The sequence below is a fragment of the Buceros rhinoceros genome, unplaced genomic scaffold, assembly GCF_000710305.1.
Source record: "Buceros rhinoceros silvestris isolate BGI_N320 unplaced genomic scaffold, ASM71030v1 scaffold36460, whole genome shotgun sequence".
NCBI classification, from domain to species: domain Eukaryota; kingdom Metazoa; phylum Chordata; class Aves; order Bucerotiformes; family Bucerotidae; genus Buceros; species Buceros rhinoceros.
This window is the reverse complement of record NW_010389640.1, coordinates 10,254-37,819: the sequence shown is the minus strand read 5'-3', so window position 1 is coordinate 37,819 and position 27,566 is coordinate 10,254. Positions and strand designations below refer to the sequence as shown.

Genomic DNA, 27,566 nt, shown 5'->3' with positions numbered 1-27,566 from the left:
TGCTGATTAAAAAAAAAGATGTAATTTGTAAATTCAGCCCTTTTTAGTGTACAAGTAGATTACAAATGCTTCCTGTGTCTGAAGCACCTCGTAAGTTTCCGAACTGATTTCATGACATTTCACCCAGTCTGTTGGCTGTGCTAACCAACTACTAACCCTCCTGTTAAGGCAGAAAGGTTTCTAATCACCAGGAACAGCAAAGAGTCCCTTTTGGGATGCTAGGCCACACCTCCTTCTCCAGCGAAGCACAAAGTGTTTAATAATAGGACTATATGAAGTGACCTCCCAGAACAGCAAGGCGCCAAGTCCTGACACTGGAAATGCGTGCAGCCCTTCCCACCACGACTGCAGGCACCTCGTGTGAGTGCTGAGTGAAGTGTCATAGCAGCAGAGCCCAGCACATGAGGTCACAGAACCTACAAATAGAAACCAAGGAATAAATGGTTCCACCAATGCTTTAATAAGTTTTTAAAACCTCACCATATATTTTCAAAGTGATAGTTGTAACCAGTTTCGAAGCAAGCTAGATTTTCGGTCACAAAAGTAAACTTGCTTCGCCATCACCTGGTGAGAGCAAACCAGCTTCCATACAAAATTGATTTTCGCTGGCTTTAATGGGGCTGTTCCATACGTACACAGTTACTAAACCACAAGAATCTACTCCTTTGGAGCACATAGAAACAGAAGAATTATTTTTACCAGATCCCAGTCTATGCTGCGGAAAAACGTGTGAGACTTGATATCAGAAAATCCTGTCTGCAGCTGGCAGCCCAGCCTTTCTTTGGGATCCTGCAGAAAACACAGAAACTTGGGTTACATCCTCTAAGGCCTTACAGCCCGTGCTCCCCAAAGCTCGCACGCCCGACTCCAGTATCTCCCAGTGCTCCGACAGTGCTGCTGAGATGAACATAGTATAGCTCCCAAGGGATTCCCGTTCTTTTAAGAAGTTTGTTTGAAATTTTATTTTAAAATGCTATTTCACAACTTTTAAAACAAAAAGATTTGATAAAGTATAATTCATACCCTTTTCTCCATTAGAAATGATAATGGTTCTATGGATTCCAATTACATTAAACGAGTATTACAGAGGAGAGTTTATAAACAAACCTGTAGGGGTTTTTTTCAGCTAGCTGCCTGCCTTTAGATCAGGTCTGTGCTGTGGAATTCCCTCAGTAAATTAGCAACTAAGAAGCACGGGTTTTTTAACATACAGGATACCAAGGTTTTATAGATTTCCCGAGCAGTAAGCAGATTAACTTCTTAACTGTATTGCTTTCAACAGGAAGCTCTGACTTCCAGATCTTAGATGCTAAAAATAAGAGAATGTTATTTACCTTGTTTAAAAATCCTTTTAACACATGGGAAGCCTTGACAGAAAGAAACCTTGGAATCCGGATTGGCTTCTCAAGAATAACTGTTAGAGGTTTAAAAACAGCAATATTGGTTTTTGGTTTATGCCACTGACCATGATTTCAATACAAATACCGTATTATTTAAATGAGGTGTTACCATTTGGAAAAATCTGGCAGATTGTTACGTAATTGCAGGAACTAATTTAAAGAATGGTTCTGCATCTTAGGGAGTAGGAGCTTCACAATTCACCCAGCAGATACAGCAAGTATTACTGCTTTTGTTTAGAAAGATTCACTAAACACTAGACCTAAGTGGTCACATGCTGGTAAAAAAAGTTACATCAGCTCCATCAGAAGTAAACATTATTAAAAGTTATCTGGAGCAAGACTACGGGCTGATACATTTCTGTCAAGGAAGGTCCTCTCCCAGAGCACAGAACTTTAAAATTCATTCCTGGTCTTTGGACTTCCTTCTACCGCAGACACCGTTCCATCCAACCCTGTCTGGTATTTCTCAACTGTGGATGTTTTCAAAGAATATTTTAGTGTCTGAAGACAACTTTCTAATTCCAGACCATTTTATTTTATTTAATTCAACAAAATAAATTCCTGGGATGAAGGGGTGGAAATACTTGGGCCCTTTATCTACAGTAGCTGTGGGATAACAATGGAAAAAGAAACCCTAACTGTCCTACAGGAACATCTAAATTTCATTATATCTCCCCCAAGAATGAAAAAAAAAAAAAAAAAGCAAGTACCAAAATGACTGTACCTTGGAAGAGGTAATCTTCAGTGTTCATGTCTGGATTGTCAGTAATAATATCAAACGGAGACCTTCCTGCCATCATTTCAAACATGAGCACACCCAGAGCCCACCAGTCCACACTGAACCCTGGAAGTGTTTGCAGAGCAGATTTCAGCCAGCACTCCGTGAATTCGGGCATTCTCTCACATAAAGGAAGATTAATGGCCTGGTTCTGCAAAGTACCCAAACTCACCACTTCCACCGAAGCCACAGACGCCGCCACTTACACCACCACCGGATGAGATCTGAGGGAGTTTTCTGAATTGGGATCACACTAACCTGTGCAGGAGTCTGCGGGTGGCTGCCAGACAGCGCTGCTTCGACAAAACTCCAGTGCATTTAAGCCGAAAATTCTCAGGTTTTCTTTTATAGAAGTTGCACATTTTAGTATCTTAACTTATCTAACTGTGTTACACCATTCTCTAACCTCGTCTAGAGGACAATAGGGGCTGGGATGTCAAGTTCTTCAAGGAATGGACTTGGTGTTGCTATGGTATCATTTAAACACTTATTTTCAGGCAAAGTATGATTTAAAAGAAGCTGAAATGAATGATTGCAAAAGAAAACAAAATAACCATATCATTTCAGAAAACAATAAACCATACAATTAAAATTTCTCAGCACATAATGGCACAAAGGTGAGTAAGTCTAAAAAACAATAGTATTTGAACCAACCTACAACTAGAACTTTGCTTTGTGATTTATTTTAACTACAAATTGTTTAGTCACAGCTTACCATATTCTTCTCCTCTGAGGATCTCTGGTGCAATATAATTTGGTGTCCCACAGAAAGTGCTTGTAGTGTCACCAGGGCCCAAACCTTCCTAAGTGCACAAACCATTTAATAAATTAAAAGCTGACCTTCTGGGAATCTCCCTTATAAAGCCAAGTTACTCGGGGGGTCTAAAGATATTCCGTTCAAAAAAAGGCAATGCTAAAGCAAAATAAATACCCCTAGCATTCAAAGCTGGCTTATGACTTTACAGCTTATCTTCAATGCATTAAAACTGAGTCATAGCACATTTGAAGTAACATTTTGCTTCCTATTGACAGACACATTTGAAAAAAACAGAGGGAAACCAATTTGGAAGTCCTTTCCAAACAGGTGTTGGGGAAAAAAAAACACTGCTTTTAGGACTGAAAGAATCAAACTTCGTAACTGCTGCATTCCATGACCTGTGCTCTTGGACAGTGGAGAAACTTTCTAGTCCAGCGGTCTTAGAAATTGGTGTGAGATCTATTCTATGCAGGGAACGGGACAAGCCTTTCTCAATTGCATCAACACAACATACCTGAGGCATGTTCTGAAACAAACTAAATTAGTATTTTACACTCAATCCTCAGGCTCTTTCAAAAACTAAGACAATGCCAGTTGCATTCTGGCTTCAGAAACTTATTCTCGCCAAGAACCAGACTGGACTCGAATCTCATTTCACATACTAGCCAGAAACCACACAGCAGTAACAAGGAGACTTCAGGTCAAATCAATAGCTCTAGAGGACAGCAGAATTCTCATCAGATTACAACCACTTCAGCCCCGTCTGGCATTTCAACTTCCTATTTGCTGTACTTTCTATTGACGTTTTCTTGCTAGCAATAAGGCAAGGGTAGATTTTCCAGTTTTCTCTAAATACCACTGGATGATGCAGTATTTGACTTAAAAAGCATCACCAGAGAGATACGCTACTGAAGGACAAAGTGACGAAAGAAAGGCAAGAAAAACCCTACCTTGCACATGCCATAATCTGTTAATTTGATGTGACCCTCTGCATCTAAAAGAACATTGTCTAGTTTTAAATCTCTGTAGATTATGCCTCTTTCATGTAGGAAGTTTAGAGCAATACAAATTTCAGCAGCATAAAACCTGAAATTGAAAAGGAGAGAATTCATATTAGCGCTAGGATTGTACAAAACCTGCTGCAATTAAAACATCTGCTCTTAAAATATCCCTCTACAGTCAGCCTTCATCTATCAACAGTATACCAAAACCAAGCTACATTTAATCATAAGGACACTGATCTCATTTTATAAAACCACTCTTAAATTAAATATAGGGAATTACTTTTTTCATTCTACTAATTAAGAAAAATATTTATTCTTTCTCCTCAGTATTTTTTCTGAAAATTCCAGATAGGACACAGAAGATCTGTATTTTCAGCTTAAGGATTACAATGAGACTTCACGTAGTGCAAAGTCGTTTCCTCCTACCAACACTATATTAATTCAACTTAAGAGCAACGTAAGTAGAATAGTTACATCGTCTATCAACAGGTCAAAGAAGCATTACCTAAACATGAAGGAATAAACAAAAGTGAATAGCAATAACTGTTACTACTTACTGAATGCTTTCTTTAGAGAAAAAAATACGTTTCTTCCCAGGGCAGTACACTCTAAACTTAATCAACCTTTTATTCTTGCTTTGCTATTCATAGTCTTTTACGGAATAGTTTGGAAAGTGTTTTACACTACGTTAAAGAAGCACTACACAAGAAACCCGCTGTATCAGTGTTAGTAAATACCTTGCATGTTCTTCCGGAAGTTTCCTTTGCCGTTGCATATGAAACATAAGATCTCCCCCATTTACATACTCTATGACAAGAAACAATCTGAAAGTATATAATACAATTAATGGATTCCAAGGAAACGCTCACAAATAAAACTATTTTTATCCTTCCAATCTGAGCCATTTTCATTTCTTCTCATGATACCTCTAGATTTCTTAGTTACAGAAACCACGAGAAGACAAGACGGTACTTATCTGATCCATAAGAAGTAGGATCACATCCTTTATTTAAATGACAGACTAAAGGTAAAGGAGAGGCAGCTGCATGTAACAGGCTACTATTCGGTATGAAATCTGCAGAACTATTTAAACAGTACAGAAGACAACAGCATTTCCTAATTTAATGAGGTACTTGCTTGGCGACAGGCACGAAAAACCCCCATAGCACATAAAGAGATATAGACTTCGTTAAAAATCACATCGGAACAACAGCAAAACCACAGAGGCATGCTTGAAGATGACACATGGCACAAAAAAAGTAAAGTTGTCATTCTTTTGAAAAAAGTAACAGCAGATTAACATGACTTTCTCTTATTCAAAGACTTTGATGCATTTGACTTTTATGAAACAATTCCACAGTGTAAGATTTGCTCAGTGAGTGCACTGCTTTGAACAACATCTGACTGAATAAGCCTGCCTGAAACAACACTTATTGTTTAAAATAAAGGTTTTAACACTTAAAAATACTTCAAAAGATGCGTCACTTTACATTCAAACCTTCCTTATTAAATCTGGCAGATATACCCTGATGTAATAATTAGATTGTTACCCTGCTTGTAAATACTGTTCTTTAATAGCCAAGCTGCAGCATTAAGGCTTTTTAGTTCCTCTATAGAACAAGGTTTTGAAACAGTCTTCCCAAAACAAAAGTCAGTAGGGGAAGGAAATACAGGTGGAAGCAGCTATATAAAAAGATTTCTATTACAGTCTGCACAAGAGGTTTCATCCTTGGAAAAATATGATCAGAGAAATGCTGCCAAGGTCAGAGAGACCTACACGATAAAAACACGCTGAGCGAGAGTTTCTGTGAAGGTTCTGGCTGCCCCAGGAGGCTGTATTTCACTAGACACCTAATTTTCCCTGAGTTGAAAATTTCTTTCCACAGATCCACGCACTGGAAAACATTCCGTTTGGAAGACATCCTCCAGTCTCTCAGACCATTCTAACCAGGAACAATTAAAAATGATTTTTATCTTGCCTTTGAAAAGGATTCTTCACTTTAAGTTTAACTCTTTAATTGTTTAAAGGGTAAACCAGGAAAAATTATTGGACACAACCCAGCTTGCAAGTCTTTCAGCAGCCTCCCCACAAGAACAAATACTCCATTAAAGTTAAATGAACAATAAATAAAGTAGATAACATTGCCATGAGCATTTTACTGCAGCATTCCTGATACTTCTTGCTTTCAACTATCCCATTTAGAAGCTTCCAATGTTCCATCACCACTCAGAACCTGCAATTTAAAGTTCCTTGTGGCAAGTCACATTCAAGCACGTAACTGTGTAAATACTCTTAGTCCTTGCTGGTTTGAGAAGGATTTACTCAAACACCAATGATTTGGCAGGATGGAGGTTTCAGATTGGTGCCATCCTCAGTAGACACTTATCTAGCAATTCTGGGCAAGCCCAAGGCATGTATTTCATTACAATAATAAAACAAGCCTCGCTAGCATCTGGACCGATGCTATTTCCTGTGACTATAACTGTTACGGAGTTGAAAGTCTGGCTACTGAAGAAGTGGTACAAGCGTGTGGCTGTTCTGAGAACTGGTAACACATGCTGCAATGAGCAGGCGATTACTCTTAAGGATAAATGAGTAGATAATCCATGAGGACCTCTTAAGTCTGTCTGCACTCTACACCACGTTACGGTAGATGTGGCACCAGGCATTATAAAAGGGTAACTAACAGTAAACAGGTGCCTGTGAAAACCAAAAACACAAACCACAACCCCCCTCCCCAATCCAAATTCTCCAGTGACACACACAAGCACGGGCATGAAAAGTTCTTGATTTTCTTCATATTCCAGTTGCAAAATAAGCAGCAAATAATCCACTTCGGATTGTGCACACAGGGATAAAAAAAATTAGTATTTCAAAGTAGCTAAGAGTTTATTATGCACTTTCTCAAATAAAAATCACATCGCTCATCAATATGCACTAAGGGCTTATAAGCCTCATAGGTAAAAAATACTTCATACACATGTAGGTTTTTAAGCTATAATCAAGAACTACTGTTACCGAGCAATCCAACTCTTACGCTGTTTTGCGGAGTGGAGAACTACAGCCTGGCTCTCTGAGAACCGATCCAGCCCTCCTCAGCAGCTTCAGGGACTGTGAACTCACAAAGCTCTGTTTTACCCTGCTAGCATCCTCCTGGCCCTGAAGCCACGCAGCCTGGGCTCAGGACAACAGCACACAGCTCCTGCTGGTGCTCACTCACCCTCTCCTTTCAGACCTGCTGACCCTGCCTTCTCCACACTGCCCTGGCTGAGCCACCCGGCTAGCACTGGCTTTGCTGCAGCAGCGAATTCCTGACGACACTAACGCTGCCTTCCAGGACTCCTGACCGTGTGATGGCAGTGGTTATGTTTGCTTTATGAGAAGCAGTTAGTACAATGATCAAGGTTTTCAAAACACAATAATTTCAGATCTTTCTTACCGACTTGTTGTTTGAAAGCATGAATGTAAACCAACTAGGAATGGGTTACTGGATGCCTGTTCAAACACATGTTTCTCTGTCTGTACCCAATCAATATCCTGAAATAGAGTAATTGAACAATCAGAACTCCTGCTGGATAACCACTGCGGGTATTCCCAGAAAAGAAGTTGTGAACATCTAGGTGCCCTTACACAGACCATCATTGTTACATGTTCTTCAGAAAGCCAAAATCCCCTAAAATCTGGAAGAAGTTATAGAGCATTTAAACTCAATTATATATTCAGAAGTTTTAGCCATTTAGAAAGGTCTGTACGAAATTTAAGCCATTGAAAAATACCATACATCTGCAATACTTGATACTCTGCTCATACTGCTTCATAGAAATAAATTCAATTTATTCTGAGGCAAATGATTCTAAGGCTGCTGAAGCAACTCATGCCAGTAACACAAGCAATGTGAATCTCCAGTATTTAAAAGGTTTAAATAAACTGGACTTCATTTTCTCATCTGAAAGCTCAAAATTAATTCCATGCAACTTTGTCCCACCAAAATAATTCTTAGCAGTATCGCAGATGACCTTTAGTATTTCAAAAGGGAGAAGTCTTGAATACCCAGTGCAATACCATGTAATAAAAACCTAGGAAAATCAGAATGATACTAGCATATTACTGCAGAATTCAGATCCATGACATCCAAGGATTTAATCAGTTTTCACATAACCATCCAAGATCTAAACCTTCGGACAACTGGTTTTAGCAGGAGATACTCACTCTTCACGTTCTACCTGTAAATGCTCAGTATCCTGCCAGCAAACTAGGAATAGAACTGTTCTAAAAAGTTTCCAAAAGTTCCAAACAGATACTTCCAGCTTTCCAACCAGTCTGGAGACAACCAAGACAGACACTGAGAAACCAGGGCTTCCTGTCAAGGACAGTGAAAATGAAGCCTCAAAGGAAATCAAGAAGTGTCACCACTTAAACCATAGTGACCTCAAATGGATTAGTGCAATTTTTTTTTTTTAAAAACCCATGGAAAAAAGATATTCCAGAATCCTTGCACAGTGCTATAACTGCAAGACCACAGTTGCAGCTTCTATTCTGAAATATTTTGAAGCTACATTCTTTGCGTGGGAAAAAAAAACCTTTGTTTTCTTTCAAAATTAAGTGCCAAAATTCCACCCTATTTATTCCATCACTAACAGATGAGCACATCCAGGTTGGAATATTTTTCACATGCATTCTAATACTACTAATAATCACTGTTGTTAATACAAGGGACATTTCTCTCAGATTTCATCCTGGTGCTTCATGCAGACACCTGATGTCAAGTGAGCTCAAAAGTCAGCAAAACGTCTGTACAGAATGTTGTCTAAAACCTCAGCTGCTTTCTTAGTGGAGCGTGTTTTGTCAAAGCATATGAAGTTTTTACAATACATAACAGAATGCAATTAACACGGACTTTTACCTCATCATCATGGACCAATTCTTTTTTCACTACTTTCATAGCATAAATTTGATCATTCTTTTTTAACCGAACTAAAAGAACTTTGGCATAACTTCCACGTCCAATAACTCTGATTAAATCAAAGTCCTGTAGTCCAAGCCCCTGAGAAATCTTAATTCCATCCATTCCATCAATGACTGGTTTGATATCCTGTATAAAAAGAAACAGAAACAGAAGACATTTTCCTAACAAGCAGCTATTAAAGCAGAGAGGTCGTTCGCCACTGGACAGCATTTGCTGAGTTTGCTTGCCACTGTCAGTGGCACACAGATCTGAACTGCTGATTACAAACACGGTTGTCTAGAAACGGTTGGTTAGGACTGGTTTTGCTCTTACTAAAAGTTCCTGTGTTTTTCAAGGCAGTAGTTGGTTCAATCGATCATTTAAATATTCTTTCCTGGAAAATAGAAGTCAATGCCTTGAGAAATGAGGTTTTGTTCCAGTTCTTGAACCACAGGCCATGCAGAATTACCCTCTGCACTAAGTGAAGAGCATCTTTCATATTCTGACAGATACCATAGTGGAAATTAATAAAGGCTACCAAACCCGACAACGGATAAGGAAACAATAATTTGCTAAGGAATATACCTGTCTTGGTTTCAGCCTAGGTAATAGCTTTCTGTATTAAGTTCACTACAGTTTTAATGAAAACTAAGATTTCCAACAAACATCTGGGAACATAGAGAAGCAGGTGCCAATCTATCAAATATGAGAATTTGCAGAAAATATTCCATTATGAAGAACGTTTTAAAATCCATTATTTTAAAAGAGACAAATTATCTTAACTGCTGGAATTAGAACACAAGAGACTGAAGATCAAGCAGCTGAACTAGACGAATGCAGCGGGTACTTCGACATTTCATGTTTTAAGAATATATACAATGCTTTGACATACTTGTGTGGCCTATTTTTATCTGACCTCATACTACTGTACTTGTAGACAGATCAGCATTCTGCTGAACTATGGAAAGTATTTATATAAAGAATCCTGATCTAGGATTGACTGCTATTAAAAGAGATTGCTCTGAGCTTAAAGATTCTAGGCAACAAAGCTCCCAGAATGCTGCTTCCTCTCTCTAAGATACCTTAAATTACTTAAGTACAGTTCAGAGGAAAGGTAGGAAAATCAGAGCAGTGTAATTCAGGACAGTTGAGCAAACAGCACCTATTACAACTTAAACAGTATCTACCTGAGCACTAACCATGACAGAATTCAGCAACTCTAGGCAGCAAATAAAATTCTCTTGACATTTTAAATTTATACCTTTTTTTCCTCCGAATTTGAGATAAAATCTAAAGACATGTGACTGAAGAGACGGCAGTCACTTACCCAAGGGCAGGAACCACTCAAGTGGGAAATAATGGCAGTGACAGGTATTGTAGTGGAAGCAGAGGAAAAAAGGTGCAGGCTTGCTAGAACTGGGATATGACACTGAGTGTGCTGCAGAGTGCGTCCTGTTTATTTGAAATATGCCAGAAGCATTTTTAAAAGAAATGTCTTGAAGTCCTTTAGAACTAAAGCGTATTGGGAATTTTCAAACTGCTTTAAAGGAATTACACTCTTGGTATGCAGAGATTGTGTCAGATTGTCTACAAAAGAGCTGAAAAACAGTTTAAGTGTATGTTATTCTACTTGTATTTCCCCAGGAACTGCCTATGAATTATTAGGTATTATATGAAACACATCAGAGAGCTGGATAGTTAATGTATTATCAGACCGAACTAACTTGCATAATAGCAGCCTGCAGAGGCAGCCCAAGGGCAACACAGGGTGCACAGCCATTAGAGGGGAGACGGGACAATGGCAGAGCCACCATGTGTTGCAAGGGCCAATGAAGTCAAACCCTCTGCTAAATCACTGTTCCAACACAAATGGAAGAAAAAAGTCTTCCTCACACCATGACTGGGATAACAAGAGTTGTATAGGGAAGAAATCTGAAAAATACAACAAAAATACTCTAAAAAAATTCATCAAATTTCAGAAAGAAAACTCAGACTTCTTTGTTTAAAAGACAGCAGAAAAAATAGGAAAAAATACCTATTTTATAAAAAGTCGTATGATTAAGAGCGTGTAAATGTGAATTACAAAAATATTTTTAAAACATACCTCAGAGTCATCTTTAATGCTGTCATGTTTCCGGTTTGAAGGAATGTAGGAAACTGGACAAGAAATCAAACAGAAAGATGATTTAGTCATTTAGGGCCAGCAGTTTGCTCTAAACACTATGGACAGTTGATCGAATTTTTCCATTTTATTTTTGAAATCCTGACAGCAAATCTTACAGGCACTGCAGAAACAACCGCCTCTGAGACCATAAGAAATTAATCAATGAACCTTCGAGCTCATTATAGCATCTGACAAAGGCCAGAGCCATTCTGGAGAACAGGTATGATAAGTGGGCTCTTAAAATAAGGCAGGTTAAACCATCCGAAATATTAACCTAGAAAGACTACTCTAAATCACACAGAATTAAGAAATAGTTCAAGTCTGAGGGTGCATTTATATGAGCATCATAGTCTGGCTCTGAAGGGCAGGTTTGTTTGTCTTAAGTAGGAAATATATTGTTGCCAATCGCTCCGTGATTAACTTCACATCCCGGAATGGTTTCAGAGCACTGGAACTGAGGAGGAAACTCAAGCAGATGATACGCTTCAGAAGGACATTTCCTGTAATTGAGTCCCTAAGGAGCCCTTAGTCCATGGAACTAAACTACAGCTAATCCAAAGTAAACTTTAAAAAATCCCAATAGGTAGAGTGGAAACTGGGCCTCCTCATGAGGAAACACATGAATTCCAACTTAACAAGAAAGTACTCACTTCCATCGGTTTCTTCTGAAGGGAGGTCAGCTTCATCGTTTTTATCATCTAACTGAGGTTCCTGGGAAGGCATGACCGAATCCTGGCAAAAACCAGAAGTTATATAGGTAAAAACTGCTGCTTTATGCAGTCCCTTAGAAGTGAGTATGTCTGGCCAGGTAACTACAATACAAGGAGAACCTGACACTTGTACCTTCCAGAATGAAAACTGGCTTGATTTTGACAAGCATTTCCCAATATTACCATTTTGTAATGCATTACGCAACCAGCCTACCAAAAGCCTAAATGCCATGTCAACCATTCTCCACAACAACAGCCCCTCAACCGTCTTCTAAAATTAACATAGTGTATTTTATTGCAAGGTTCAAACTTTAATTCTATTTGAGACTTCGGAGCCTGTTTCCCATGGAACTGCAACAGAGTAAACACTTCAGCATGACGGGACACGCTCGATTCAGAGAACCGGCGATTCCTTTCCTGTTTATAAAACAGGAATTGTTCCTCGTTATAAAAGGACATCGCACAAACTGGTAAATGTCACTACACCAAAGAGTTGTATAGTATATTTGGACACTGGTCTCATTCACCACTCGATGAGACCTGTAGGACTATTCCGGTAGGTATAGCAACATGCACAAATGAACTGGCAAAGAATCTGGTAATGTCAAGGCACCAGATGCCTTTACATATGCAATGCCAATACAGAAAAATACTGTTTAAGTTTTGAGTTAAAAAACCATGATGCCACAGCTAGTGAGATACTGGTTATAGTCTGTGATTCAGAGCATGGGGAAGGGATAAATTTGGATACGGAGTAATGCTTAAAGACTACAAAAGACACTAGTGCTCCCACTGGACCACAAGGGAAACGGAGAGGGTGAGGACAGTACTGGAAAACCTGCGATGGCCAGAACATGGAAGCAACAAGCGTTTTTGCAAGCAGTAGCACAAAAAAACCCCACTCAAGTGCTTTAGTTCTTAAAGCATTCCCATGGTTAAAAGAAATGGCTAAGCCCATTCCCATGGGCTGAAAGGAACAAATGCCATGATTGTCAATGGCAACTCTTGATCTCTCTGTAACACAGGTCTACTGGAGAAGTCAAACTCAAGCTTGCTCATACTTATATCACTTTGTTTTCTCACTCTGCCTCTGATGCTCCCAATCCAAAGGTTCCTCCTCCACAGGCACTTCAGACCCTGAAAGCAAATACCATCCAGTGCTACAAGTCTACAGCAGTGCACAGCGTTTAATTACATGGGATGTACATCCACAGCCAGCAACGCCGGACACAGCAGAACATCTTAGCCTTACCCAGAACGCAAACTTACCATATGCCTTTTGCAGGTCAGTGGAACAAGTATATGACAACGTTTATGGACCAGCAGTTTGCAGTTGATACACTTGTAGCCTTGCCTTCCGAGACCCCATATCCTTTCACTGCACTGGCCACAATACGCTCTCTAAAAGCCAAAACGCATATTATCAATTCAATCATAAATTCCAATTCCTTTCTGCAGGTGAGTAGTCACCTAGCAGCAAGAACCCATCCTAGTCACCTCCTAAGAGATGGTCAATAATTCTTTTAGAATATTCCAAAGTGTAACCGATGGTTACACTTCACACCTAGACTTCAGCTAAATGCAGTCCTTTAATGAATGTTAAGAAAATCTCTCCAGCATATGGCACACACTACAGTCTCAGATAAGCAAGTCACTCTTAGACAAAAAGTGTATTTTATATTTCAGGTTCTGACACAGGTTACACAAAACTGACACAGGAATTTACACTATACAATTATGCATAAAAAGCACCAAAATTAACTGCTTTGGAAAGCAGTGGCAGAAAATGTTACCAAAGACAAGCTGACAACATGAAGAATGTTTTATATCTGCACCTATATACTTTATCAGTGGTAGAACATCAGTAGAAACTTTGCATAATTAAAATTCTTTATCAAGGCTGATGTAAAACCTCTACTGGTCGCACCACGTAGTATCAAAACTATAAAATGCCTTTTTTATACAAGAAAACGGCATCTGAATAAATGAAATCCAAGTGAGGACAAATTAAGAAGTCAGACATTCTACTGCTGACTTTAGCAGGGCAGGGCTTTAAATAATCTTTCCAGTGTATGTGCGCTGCGGTCATTTTATCCACTTTACCCAAAGTGCCAAAGAGCAGCCCTGAGATCCTGGCGAGCCAGCAAGTCACCCATCTATACCTATACGCAGTGCACAAGACTTACTCGTTATTCCCTACCTTCAAATTTTCTCCAGTAATTACCGCCACAGGCCAAGACATTGCCTGTCACTCCGCAAGCTGCACAAGAAGTCCTGCACTCATCCCCCATTTCAGGCTCAGACAGAACTCTGCAACTGCCCCGGAGCACAGAACAGTGAGAGCCTGTTCCTCCCAGCAAACTGCACGTTAGAGTGCGGTTATTCAGATCCTCAGACTAATGAATCACACACGGTGTCCCGCCCCAAAGCGTTAAGCTACTATAAATCCTTACTTGTAGCATTAGGAAAAAGAGAAATATTAATCACAGAAGGGCACATTTAGAAAATATTTTCTGTATTGCCCTTCTTATACTTTGATAGTTGCAGAAAATAAAACTTAACTACACCCCATTCATCTGTACAGCCAGTCCTCCTTGGAGAAACCCACACTGCATTGCCCAGGAAAAAGAAAAAAACAAAACAAAACACCAAAAAACCCTCCTGCCTAATAAAGGAGGAAGCCTTGGATGTCTACAGCCCCTTCTCTCAAAACCCCTGGCCCATCAGACTGCCTTCAGTATCCTTGTATAGGTTTGGCAGCAGTAACATTCAGACTAAATAAAATGTCTTAGGCCCTGGAAATGATATACAAGAAAATAATCTCATTTACTTCAGTCAGACACTGGGAAGCAAGGGAAAAATAGATGCAGGGGCAGCTCCCAAAGTCCTTCAGCAACACAGGTATCCCCCTCATACCCCTCCTAAACACAGCCATGCAGAGAGTTAACCTCGATGTTATGTTCAACACAACTGAAGCTGAGATTCTTGCATGCGCTAATTTACTAGAATTACCTGAAAAAGTTTTCAAAGGTTATTCTGAAAAAGAAGTTAATTCATAAGGTAATACTCCAGTCTTAAAAGTCCAGTCAACGTGGGAATTCAGACTCTAATTCAGTAATAAATATATGACCATAATCTGTTACTAATGGATACATGTCAATGGCACATTTGAGAGTTCATGTCACCTTCCTCACTAACTTCAGTTTGTGTTCGAGCTTTACATGATTTCATCGGTGTACGGGGAGATACATCAAAGGAATCTTGTTTAGGACTGCTGACAAAGGGCATGCTAATAAGGTCTCAAAACCTTTATGTGTATATTCACTGTTTGCCCAATTTTAATTAAAACATCATTAACTACCAGGGATTACTCTCATGGTAGGTATGCCTTCACAGTGTTTCAAAGAAACGTTTTAACTCTACATCAAATAAGCATGAAAAAGTGTACGTTTCATACTGGAAATTAAAAAAATGAGCTGGCACGCCACATCATACAAATTCATTTTATAAATCAGATATATGATGTATTTTTCATGTATCTAGTGATAAGGTACTGAGTTTTAAGGGGCTTTTCCTTCCTTCAATGCAGTTTTGGGGTGGGGAGCATTAGAAAAAGGTTTATTTTAAAAAAGTTACTGCTTTATCAAAAAATTAACTCACCTCACTGTACTCAGTTTTGTATGAACACTACAGCTGTGGATCTGCTGCACTACCTCAGCATGATGGGATAAGCGAAGGAGGTGTCTCAGCCTTAAAGCTACATTCACTTGCTTATGTGGATTAAGTCAGACTCTTAACACAGTTGTATTTTAGCTCAATAAACCAGATTTTTTTTCTTAATTAGATTACGTAGTTTTCAGATTCAAAACAGTTGAAGCTAACAGCAAGAGCTGTCATCTTTAACAACAGCAAAAAGGGCGAAGGTAGAAGATTATGTTAACACACCATCAAAATCACATAAAGAGGAGAGAGGAGAAAAGCTGCTCTGAGGGTGCATCCATTGAAATAGTCACAAACCAGGTTTTTTAGATACTTTAAAAATAAGTAATTTCCACCAATCATACATTATTAACTCGATCCCAGATTCAAAGTCTTTTAAGTTTTTCTGATTGTTATGACCTGAATAACTGCACGGATAGTCACATGAATAAGCATCTTGCTTTCCCTTTCTTTTCAACACTCAAATACAGAAAAAGCACAGACCGAGAAAACAATTACCACAGAACATTACCAAACCCCAACATTTTATGCAACAGTACTTACTCTGTTAAACCGTTTGGCTTGAAACAAATGCCCATTCACTCGGTACAGCTTCCTCCATCTTCTGGCTCCACGTCGGTAGATCGATTCTAAGAAAGAAATTAAAAAGGTGTAAAGCAGCAGCATGCCAGCCCCACAACACCAGACACACTCTGTTAAGCACGTTGTGACTTAAACCAATCTTGCTTTTCTACATACGAACGCACAGCTAGAAATCCCTGCCGGGTTTTTTTATTGTTTTTAAAGGCAGCCATAAATGACAGCTTCTGCAGGATGTGCTTTCGCCACTGCCTCTCCCTTTTCTCTATCCCATCTCCTTCTCCTCACATGATCGTAATCTTGTTACGGTTTCCTGGCTGCTTGCTTTTCAAGCTCAGGTGAGAGGGACAGATAACTTAAAGAAACAGCTACTGCTGGTAAAATTATGATGCTGATCTCACCATGACACCTTCACATGCAAACACATAAAGGATGTTGGCACATAAAGGATGTCTGGTGCTAATAATGCTTTAGACATGCAAGATTAAAGGCATTACAAGTCAGAGTTACATTATTTGACCTCATTTTTATCTTGCCATTAAACATTACCAAAATATTTCTTCTGTTAAGGATATGGTTCAAGTGCAGGTCTGCAATTATTTCCAATAGATTCTAAACACAACAAAAGCTCATTTAATCTCTTTAAGCCAGACTTTTCAAGAGGCCCCACACAACAGTACCTGGCAACTACTCCAAAGAACGTTGATTGTCACTTCTCACATACATATCTGCAGTATTTGTGTGACTACTTAGAGAAATTGATATTTAATACCAAGTGGTACAGCACCAGACCTATTTAGAGCTGCACAGAGCTGTGATGGTGACACAGCCAACCCCTGCCACACAAGCAGAGCCACGAGCTTTCCAGAGCAGGCAATACAAGTGGGTACTGGGCAGAGCAAGGAGCACAACAGGAGAAGAACAGCGGGGTGAGTTAAGAAGAAAATTCAGCAGTGATGTTAGAACTGACAACATACTCCTGTTATCAAGTGGCTAAAAAAATTCTTAAAAAGTCACATTTGGCAAGATTTTCACTGCTGAATAATGATTTCTAATTACACCTATCAAGAGAGTCAAATCTAGCAGGAGTTCTCAAAGTTTACCAACAGGCAAATTTTAAACAGTGAGACAAGTCTGACACGTCCTCTCAGACACTTCCAGGAAAACTACTTTCCAGTGTTTTTAAGAGTGATATAACATCCGCTTACTTGGAAAAGAAACATGAAGATTAAGTCTTCTTGCAGTATTATTACTTTAAAGGTATCTTCAGTATCATGGGGAGTAGGATTTTCCAATAAAGGTTTTAACCGTAGGCCTTTTTAGAAACAAATTCCGTATATGAGTTATAACGCAACTTAATGCGGTTGGCAGCTTGTACAAAATATATTTCATCTACTCCGAACAGAAAAATTAGTAAGTATGGCAGTCTCACAGGGGACAGAGAACTAAGCAGCACAAGAAGTATAAATAACTGTCTGAGAAGGCAACAGTCAAATACACACTTCCACGATAACTTACGGATGGCCACACACATGTGCTGGTTTTGGTACCTGGGTAAAAGGGTTCAGCAACCAAAAAACCCTGTTTCACAACAAGTGATTATATTTGGTCAATGTAAAGTGATCCTCATTTCTTGCCTGTCACATTAACAGGGTCTGACATATTGCTTTATTTTTCTCTTTTCAGAAAGTTGCAGCTTCTCTGTCACTGACATACAACGTGTGAACACTGATTTTAATGCTGTGTCTGATTTTAGATACTCTATTTTTGTCCTTCAAAAACAAGACACATGAAAGTATTGAAGTTTCTGTGACTCCACGAGTCTACAGTGCCAAATCCGCAAGCGTTCATATGTTACTCTATTTGCATGTGCAAATGTTTACTTTGCAGGCATCTGAAGCAGACACTGCACTATTAAATGAATTGTTAATGATTTGGAAAAAACCCAGCTTCTCAAAGAAGCCAAAAGACTGCACGCCTTACGAGTGGCAAAGATACAGGTACTAGAATAGAGGTGTATCACTTACGTTTTACTCAAAAAGCTCTTCAAAAAATCTGCCAAATATAAACTTTAAAGTAAACACCACCACCACAACTCCCCTCCCGCTTTTCCTAAGCGCAAAGAAAATGTAAATGAGAACCTAGCAAAATCAGTGCAAAGGTTTTCCCTAAAATACGCTCAAAACACAAACATCAGTGAAAAACTGTCCCACCACTTGCAGGATGACTTTTCACCACACGGAAAAACCTTCACAAGGATTTTTTTCCAAAACAGCTAATTGATTCATTAGACAAAGCACCATATGGAGGGCACCTAATACATCTGTGTTCTGAACATGAGCTTATCACTGACAGGAGGAATATTAAGGGAATAAGGTAACAAGCAGCTTGTGCTGATGAATTCTATAAATAAAGGAGCAAGTCACTTCCCTAATTAATGATAAATATTAAATCCAAGACAGGGGTTTTTATCATATACTTGTTAGGCAACAGTCTCACAAAACCTGAACTTAATATAGAATAGCTTTCAAAATAGAAACCCCTACAATTTACCATGTTTTGGTACATGCTGCTCCAACACCTCAGAATAAAACAAGTGTTTCTGTGATTCTTGATAACCAAGAACTAAACCAAGTTTTTACAGCCATGACTGATCGCAGCCATCTAGAAAACAGAATGCCATCACAAAACCATGAGTATTTAATTACTGTGTCTAATGAAAAGGGCTTCTTTTTCATTTATTTTACAGTACACAGTTAACTCATTAAGGATTGACTTAGTTGCTTGGAGGCTGAAGGAGGTATCATAACCCTAATTAAACAAAGTCATTTTCCCTCTCTGGTGGATGTCAGAGACAAGCCTTTGCTTAAAATTTTTTTAATACTCACTTTGTATGAGAACAAGCTTTGAGGAAAATTCAAAATACATTAAGCTGTAACAGGGTTAACTGATTTTTATTGCGGAACACAAATCTACAGTTTAATTGCAATGAACATACTGAACTTTACCTACAAGACTGGAAAATTGGAGGAAAAGAGAGACTGTTTTTCAAGTTCAGATTACAAGGGAAATAAAAAACCTCAGACTGAACGCCTGGAACAAAATTATGTAAAGAGCAGCATGAAACAAGTGCCTGTTGCTGTTGTGCAATTCTTCCCTCTGTTGTCCAGCTGTGCAACTACATCACTAGCAGTAATGCACAATCAACCCTGTAAATATATTTAATATTGGATTTTCAAAGGCATACCCTAGGGTTGCATTTTTCTTCTTGTCTGCACCAAGCCCAAAATAGCTTTTTTTTTCTTCCATTTGGAAGTTTAGAAATGCTTGTATTTTCCAGAATAGGTAAGAGAACTCACCAGTTGTCTGAGAAGCAGGGTTTACTGCCATTCATGGGTGTAAGATGGCCACAAAAAGAAATTTCCTCTGCCTTTCAATTTACATAGTCTGATTTTATGTGATCTAACTATAATAATTTTTTTTACTATCCAAAGCACAGAGATAATTTGTTATTGCTGCAAATCACTTCTCAGAGATTAATGCAACTTGTTTACAGGCCAATTACATCTCCTGCCAGCTGGACAGTACCAGAATGCCCAGTTTTTGTTTTGTTCTTTTAATGTTTTGCTGAGCAGACAAGTGAGCATTCTTTCAAAACCAACTCATGAATTTCAAGTAGGAAAATGATATCGGTATTTTCCGAATTAGATAAAAAGATAACAAAGATAATTACATGTAAAAATAGAAGTTTTGGAAAAGTAAATTTTAAAGAACTTTGATGGTGTTGTAACAGATGTGAAACTGAGTATGTCCCAAACAGCTCAACTGAAACAACAGAACTGCCTTCTGAAGCATGTAACAGACAGACATTGTATGGGATGTTAATCGGCCCTTCTTTTTATTACGAAAAAGCTGCTATGTACAGTTGCTCTTCCTTTTCAGAAGTGAGAAAAGAATAAAGTGTTTAACATATAGGTAAAGGGCTTTCATCTCTTGCAGTTATTAAAATGGTCAGAAGATAGCATTTTATATTTTATTTAAAATTGATTAGCAGTTGAGGAACCATATCCCCACCCTTCTTTTTCCATAGTCACTAAAGTTAACTACAAAGTCAGATCATCCTCTATTACAAAAAAAACCCAGCCCAGGCACAATTAAGACAGCAATAATGACAGAGGAAGTGTACTCCACACAGCATCAGCGGAGACCCGACAAGGAAATAAAGCTGTATCTCACTGAACAGTGCTCTTTACCCAGCACTTCTGGCAGCACAGCTGTACTATGGTTTGAATGCCCTATTCCCCGCTGACGTAGAACAGAGTGAACTGACTCCCACTTCAGGACTGCTGGGAAGAAAACCTGTCCTCCGTGCCCACTGTTTTCTCATGCATGATCTCCTGGGTGCTCATATTCACATCCTTCTGTCAAAATGGCTCCGTGCCACTGCAAGGTGGTAAGTTACGCTGACAAAGCCAACGGCATCCAAAGGAAGCAGAGCTAACGGCACATTCTGAAGAAGCCTCTGCCGCACCGATGCTGTGTGCCCCTTTAAGTCAATCACACCGCTCAATGCCTATGCCTCTTCCCTGGTCTCCAAGTTAAAAAGTTCATTATGAATGATAATTAGAAAATGTAGATTGCCTTGTCATTAAAGATACTGCTTGCATTCAAATACATGAGCAAATTAAGAAACAAAAGGGATCTAAAAGATATTATTATTAAAAATACAGGCTTTCACTTTCAAACAAAACAGTGGTACTACCTTATAATCACAGAAATATAAGAAATAAAATGTTTAGACAATACTTAAGATGTTCTTAAGTTCCCTTTATTTGTGATCAGAGGGACTGAACAACTGGAAAAATATTGTGGATGAGGGCTCAGATGCACCTCAGACTCCCAGTGTGGAAGACAACAAGGCATCCTACTGGGTAACGCACAAGGTAGTCACTTCAGCTGTCAAACTGGAGCCTTGAGCAGAAGAAAATAATCAGCTACTTTAAAAGACCTATCAAACATTCAGCAGCAAACAGTTAGTAGAATTTTCTTGAAAATTGCTATGGAAATGTAACACAATCATAGCAAATGCATTAGGTAACTTGGGAGTGTTTCTGGCAAACAAAAAAAAAAGACTTAAAAAATCTCTTAAGATATAGAAAACCCACATTTTCACTTGATCCAGATTGCCTTAACATCAAGTGTAAGGACTGTCGTTGTTTTGGTTAGGCTGCCAAGCACAGGAAGTCCCATGGCTCAAGCAGCCTGTCTGGCCCGCGTACAAGTTGGGCAGTGCACAGGAACAGTTAAATCCTGAACCTCACGCAAAACTGAACGTCACCTTCAGCAGAGAAAGGTTGCACAACTTCACATATCTACATCTCAGGTGACAATTCATTAAAGACTGCCAGCCATGTCAGGGTGGAACAGCTGAACTACCTGCAACGTCACCAAGATGGATAAATGTGGGATGACACCAGGCTAAGAGCAGGATTCTCCCAGTCACCTGGTGGAGAAATCAAACCAGCTCTGGTGATCCCCTTACTGCCATACTGAATTCTAGAACACAACTGTGAGGTCAGTCTCAGAACATGAATTCTCTTTTCACTTGAGACTAACCATCTACTAACTAATCACTACCAGCTGTTAAGAATACAACTCAGTGACTAACAGCCCAGAGTCTACTCAGATATTGTCTAGTCAAAGCAATTAAGTGAAAACAGATTTGGTATCCGATGCATCCGTCATTTGCTTTAAAACGTTGATTTGTTTTGTATATACAACGACACAGTGACCTGTACATGGGGTCCACAGAAGTTTAAGTAATCTTTCAAGCATACACTAACGAACTTAAATTTTCATCTTCTTTGGAAGGAGAGTTAATTTTTTTGGAACTAATCACCAAACTATGATAGCATTACTGCACCAAGTAATAGCACTATGTAAAACCTCTTCTTAACCAAGCCCCCCAAGAATTTAAGACGGTAGATTTATAGGAAAAATAATATAACTTGAAATATTTAAGTGGCTGAAGGATTTATCCTTTAGTGTCACAAGACAGTTCATTAGAGCACAAGGCTTTTTCCTACTGATTGTTGAAGTAGTAATTCAAAACACGAACCCCTTTTTCCATGCAAGGGTTGTAGCTTTTCTATAAAGATCCTAATTTTGCAGTCTGAGATCAGAATTTTATGATTTTATGTGAAATTTATCAGACATATTTGAAAATAACATCACAAAGTACACCAAGCATTAGTCAAGAAATCTTTGCTAAATTCTGTTCCTGGACACTGCTCCAGAAGCGAAGGTGTCCTGGTGGCCAGACTCTCTGCGCGTGCCAGCAGTCACAGTCCTTTCTGTCCTCAGAGCCTCTTGCTGACACACACATTTCGCAGCCTGTCCCAAACACAGGATAAAATGATGCTGTACTTGTTGCTATAATTTGAAAGAACGTGTTATGAAAAAGGATGCAAGACAACTGGTGGCAGATCCATCCTTCCAAAGGTGATTAACATTTTGTTTAGGAAAAAAGTGTTCGAGTTTTCCCTTCTCTAACTTGGCCTTCATGCAATTTTAAACTTTATACCCTTTGAAGATGCGTAGTTTGTCCTCTGTTTATAAAACCACAGTGGTTACGTGCACCACAAAACCAAGCTTGCATTGCACTGTTAATAACAGCCCAAAAGGCTTCTGATGACTGCATCATATATTCTCCCAAAATAAAAATCACTTTCATTAAAAATTTACTACAATGAAAACCCCACTTTGTGTTCTATTAACATGAAGATGTGCATTAAAATTTTTTTAATCAAGCTGAAAGAGTACTGAACCAGTACTTAAAATATTTAATTCTTTGATTTACCTAACTCAGTACTGAAGTAGATCAAACTGAAGTTCTGAATATTTAAGCAACATAACTTCAGCAGATCAAGTATTTTTTTAGCTTTAAGCTCCATTCTTTCAAGAGACCCCTGAGCTGTGTTCTACATACCTGAACTAATAATCTGGCACTGTATTTAGATACATTTTTAGCCACCTATTGCTCATTTTTCACGTTTACAAATTTTACTGCAATAAAACCTCTGCAGTTTGCATTTAGCAAGCACTTAATGCAACAAAGCCCAGATGACTGAAGCAGAACAGATTCATGTTTTCCAATCTACCTCTGCATCCACTCTGCAGACCACATTTTTAAAAACAAACTCCTTAGCACCTACATGCAGCACTACTTCCTATTGTAACCAAAAGAAAGTAACAGATAGCCTCTATCTCCTACACACTCTGGAAGTGCCGAAGGCAAGCAAAGGAGTGAGGAGCAACCCAGTGAAGTCTCCTGCAGGGACCTGGTTCTACTTTATGTTATCAGTAACCTGCATGATTTAAGACTTGCTGGGGACTCTCAATCTAGGCTTGACGCCACACATTTTCAATCCTTTGAGCACAGTTAATTCATCTCTACTGGCAATTGAAAGAGGTGAAAAACCCCTAGAAAACATTTCAGAAGACTTCATTTTAAGCGACCCTGTCCTGTAGGAGCCAGTTGACTGATTTCACTTAAGCTGTGCCATACATGACTTTTAAACTAACTGTACCAGATTTCATCAGTTGCCTTTTTCTAAGTGAAGTCCTGGTCTTACTCTTGCACTGAAACCTTTCCACAGATTTGGCTGTGGCCCGATTTGTACACCCGATTTTCCCCTTATTCATAGTTACCTGTACAGTTCTACTTGTATTTCAAACTGCTACTGAACATGAAGCTGATAATCACAGAACTACTGGAATGATCCAGAACCTACCCTTAGAATGAAGTTGAAGTCAAAACTAGCAAACCCCCACCAGCTTCGGCAATGCATTTACCATGAGCTGTTCATGCCTGCTTTTCAAGAAAAGCAGGGAGTTCCTATTTTTAGGATCATTACCCTTCGTTATTTCCTATGTTTTTTTCCAGTGTATACGGAATTACTTGATCTGCCCTCAAGTGATAGGCATGAACACCTATTTGATTACATCATCATAAAAATGGAAAACTGTTCAAAAAACCCACCGGCTATCCAAAAAGAATTTAACATTTATTTGAAATTCATAAAGCTTTTATAAGGTGGCCTTCACGATGCCCTTGAAACCATTACTCGGTTCCTACAGTCTCCGTGCTAGGACACATTTCCTGAGTCAAGCTGTTTTCCTTCACAGCATGGTTCTGTTACTTCAGCTTATGATCCACTCAAACAGCTCCACTTCCCTGCCCCATGTTTACATTATCCCAGCATTAGCTGAGCGAAAGAAACCCCGTTCACCTTTTACTTCCGAAAGGCGTACTTTATCTTCCCTAGGAAATCAGACTCAAGTGTATTTCTCTGAATTCTTTCCAATTTAATCAGTTGCCTGCTAATATTATACGCAGAAGTGTGCAACACCTCGCTATGACAGAGGACACCGTTACCTTGCAGCAGGACTAACTCTCCAGATCTATCAATTTTCAGTCTGACAGTCCCTTATTCTGCCTCACACAAGGGGGAAAGCAAACAGAAATTAAGTACATACAACATCTGTTCTCATTATGTTACAATTGAGTCCTATGAACAGTGCTCAGTTTTTATCATGCAATAAAACTAATCTGAGATACTCCCTCATTTGCCTTTTTATACCTTTTGAGCTTCTTCACATCCTATATGGATACAGCATTCACACCTCACACAAGTAGTTTGCAGCAGTATGAAGTATCACTAAACTTCAGTGACAGTAGCTAAATGAAAAAAATCTGCATAGTTTATCAGTTTTACCACCTCCTGCCTGACATTGTCCCTTCTTTGCAATCCTTGTAGGTAAGAAGAGTTTTTATCTGAGCTGACGTTGTAAAGACCATGAAGTCTTGTGCCAGTCAGGGGTCATCTTGTATCTGCTTTTACTGAAGAAAAGCAGATGATAACCTAAATTACTGGAAGCAGCATATAACAGCATTATTAGAATGACATGTTCTTGTAACAGGAAAGAGCACCGTACTAAAATGTTGAAGTTTTGCTTTCAGATAGTTTCTGGTTTCCTTTTCAGTATTTCCCCAGCAAATCATTCAAGGCAAGCACTTACAAATGCATAAGAATAATAGAACTTCAGAATTACAAATGAGATGCTTTCTACTCCACACTGAGAATCTCAGTTTAGTTTTCCCACTACCCAAGTCACTACCTTCCCCCTGTGGTTTAAGGACAGAACTGCACAGTCTGTTCAATGCTTAACTCTTGCACTGACAGTGATCAATCATTAGGACTCACATGCCTCTGCTGAAACCCACCCTTTCAGCATGCCTGAAGTTTGCAGCTTTTTTACTTCAAGAGATTTACCATCCAGGTCTGCACTGACAGAAGTCTTTGGTGGCATGCCCACGGCTTTCACTACCTCGGCTTACAAGGTTCCCTTCTGAAGCCCTCTCCAGTTCAAACTGGCAGCACTTGAAATCTCACAAAATCTAGTTTCTCACTCAGCAACTCAAAACTCCAAAAGCAAGATGCTGAAGAGGCCATTTATCCGCCCTGCAGGCTTCTGTTGCTCAGTTCAACAATAAAAGCCTAACTTGCATAGAACAACTAATTTCAAGGAGTATTGCACAGAATCCCAAGTATAATAAAACAGAATTAATCTCAACCATATCATTAAGAGGTTACACATTAAACAGCTCTTCCAAGCTACTGGAACAGACAGGCCCAACAAAGGCTTAGCAGGCTACAGCTGTCCACTGAGTCCAACAAAAAACAAAAACCTTCACCACCATCTTGTCAGTTTACTTACCTCAAATGCCCGTGTATCAAAAGTGGATTTAGCAACTTAAGACAGATACAGATTGGAAGTACGAGAGATACAGGGGAATGGAGCCACACAAAATACAAGAGAAGTTTTCTAAAACCAGGCGACATCTTTCCTGGATTGTTATACTACATTCTGAGCAATAGCTAAAGGGTGGGTGTGAAATAAATAATGATAAAAAAAAAAAAACAACACACACAGGGTGTTTGTTATGACACCTTAAAAACTAATCCAGTCCTTATTCCACTGTATTTTAGTTCATAGTTTACGAATTGGTACACAAACATCTGCTAAGATACCTAGTATCTTGAAGTAAGGGAAAATACTGAAGGGAGGCATGGCTCTTTATCCTTCACTGGATGTTTCATAGCTAAGAAAAGCGTAGAAATTATTCTAGAATTAAAAACACAACAAGATTATAAGCAAAGCAGACCTTTAACTACAATTCTGTTTTCAATAATCTACATTGCCTCATAATCTGCATGTATATTTTCAGATGTGACACATATGAAAAATGTGGCACAGTTAAGAGGAAGAGATTTCAGGTATTCTGGAGAAACTATGACACAGCTATTTTCAATTCGTAAGCAACAACATATCTTACATTAAAAACAGTACAGTTTTCTCCTCTGTCAGTTCAATTACTACACCAGGAGAGGGTTACTAGCAGTTTCAAAATTGCCTAATTATCCAGTGCAATCCAATCTACGTCTTCAGAATAGTCTCTATGGTCGCAATAGTTCCTTTCTTCATTGGGGGATGAAATTGGTTCACGTGCTCTGAATAACCTAATCACTGCTGCCAATACAGTAACAAACGAAGGGAAAAAACCTGCCTTATGAGCTAGAAAAATATTTACAGGCCACACTACTGTAGCAAGAAGCCTTTTAGAGCTATTTTGTAGTATCCAGCAAGGAATAAATCAAAACCAAATACGTGCATTTACAATAAGATAGCTCACAACAATAATTAGGTTAGTAAGATAACTCCGCTCAACCCTGTGATGACTTTAAGAAAGATGGCTTAGGGAAAATGAAGTCCAAACATCTAATGATAAAATACTGAGCAGATAAACAAAGAGCGTAAGAGACATCCACACCACAGTGTAATCATTAAAAAAGGCATCAAAATCAGCCAGAAATACAATACAAACATTAACATAGCAGCATACTCATGCTGTAAGTATATACACATTATAAACATATTCATTCTTTAAAGGTTTCCTAGTCTGCATTCCTCTAATGAAGCCAACAGCAAAACAACCCCAAAATCCGTTAGCACTAGCTACCCAAATCCAAGGTGAATTCTAACACTAAACAAACATTTCTATTTGTTCAGATGTAAAATGCACAAGTCTACTAGCACAGCTTATTCTAACAGTATTTCAAACTAAGTAAACCTCAATTCAAAACAAAGTATTTCACAATTAAAAAAATCCATCTAAGACAATTGACTAAACACAATTCAACAAAAAGGCCATAGAAAATTATGCTTCTAAATCGTTCATCTTTATCAGCAATCTTACAATAAACAGGCCCTGCACACGTACCGTCAGGGTTTTTTGGATACATTTCTTTCATTAATCTCCAATACGAGCAGCAGCATCACTCACTCTCCTGTTCTTTTCCTCCTAAAATACATCCCCCAAGGGTCCTTTCAATGCAATTTTATCAGCATTTCTGAGAGGTCTCTCAGACACATCCCTACGCACAA

At 38.9% G+C, this 27,566-nt stretch overlaps 1 protein-coding gene across 2 annotated transcripts in view; it reads right to left on the bottom strand.

Moving 5' to 3' along the window:
* The window catches only part of PRKCZ (protein kinase C, zeta), a 41,735-nt gene that overhangs the window by 4,533 nt on the left and 9,636 nt on the right, over nt 1–27,566 (bottom strand). Inside the window, exons 5-16 of one of the 2 annotated variants that reach the window (XM_010134983.1) lie at nt 16,023–16,108; nt 13,029–13,160; nt 11,700–11,781; nt 10,990–11,042; nt 8,844–9,032; nt 7,380–7,477; nt 4,677–4,763; nt 3,886–4,021; nt 2,894–2,981; nt 2,125–2,244; nt 1,335–1,414; nt 700–789 (exon numbers count right to left, since the gene is read on the bottom strand). In XM_010134983.1, the coding sequence (XP_010133285.1) occupies nt 700–789; nt 1,335–1,414; nt 2,125–2,244; nt 2,894–2,981; nt 3,886–4,021; nt 4,677–4,763; nt 7,380–7,477; nt 8,844–9,032; nt 10,990–11,042; nt 11,700–11,781; nt 13,029–13,160; nt 16,023–16,108 (1,241 nt within the window). The remainder of the gene's footprint in view (nt 1–699; nt 790–1,334; nt 1,415–2,124; nt 2,245–2,893; nt 2,982–3,885; nt 4,022–4,676; nt 4,764–7,379; nt 7,478–8,843; nt 9,033–10,989; nt 11,043–11,699; nt 11,782–13,028; nt 13,161–16,022; nt 16,109–27,566) is intronic. The other variant, XM_010134991.1, reaches the window with a different exon arrangement.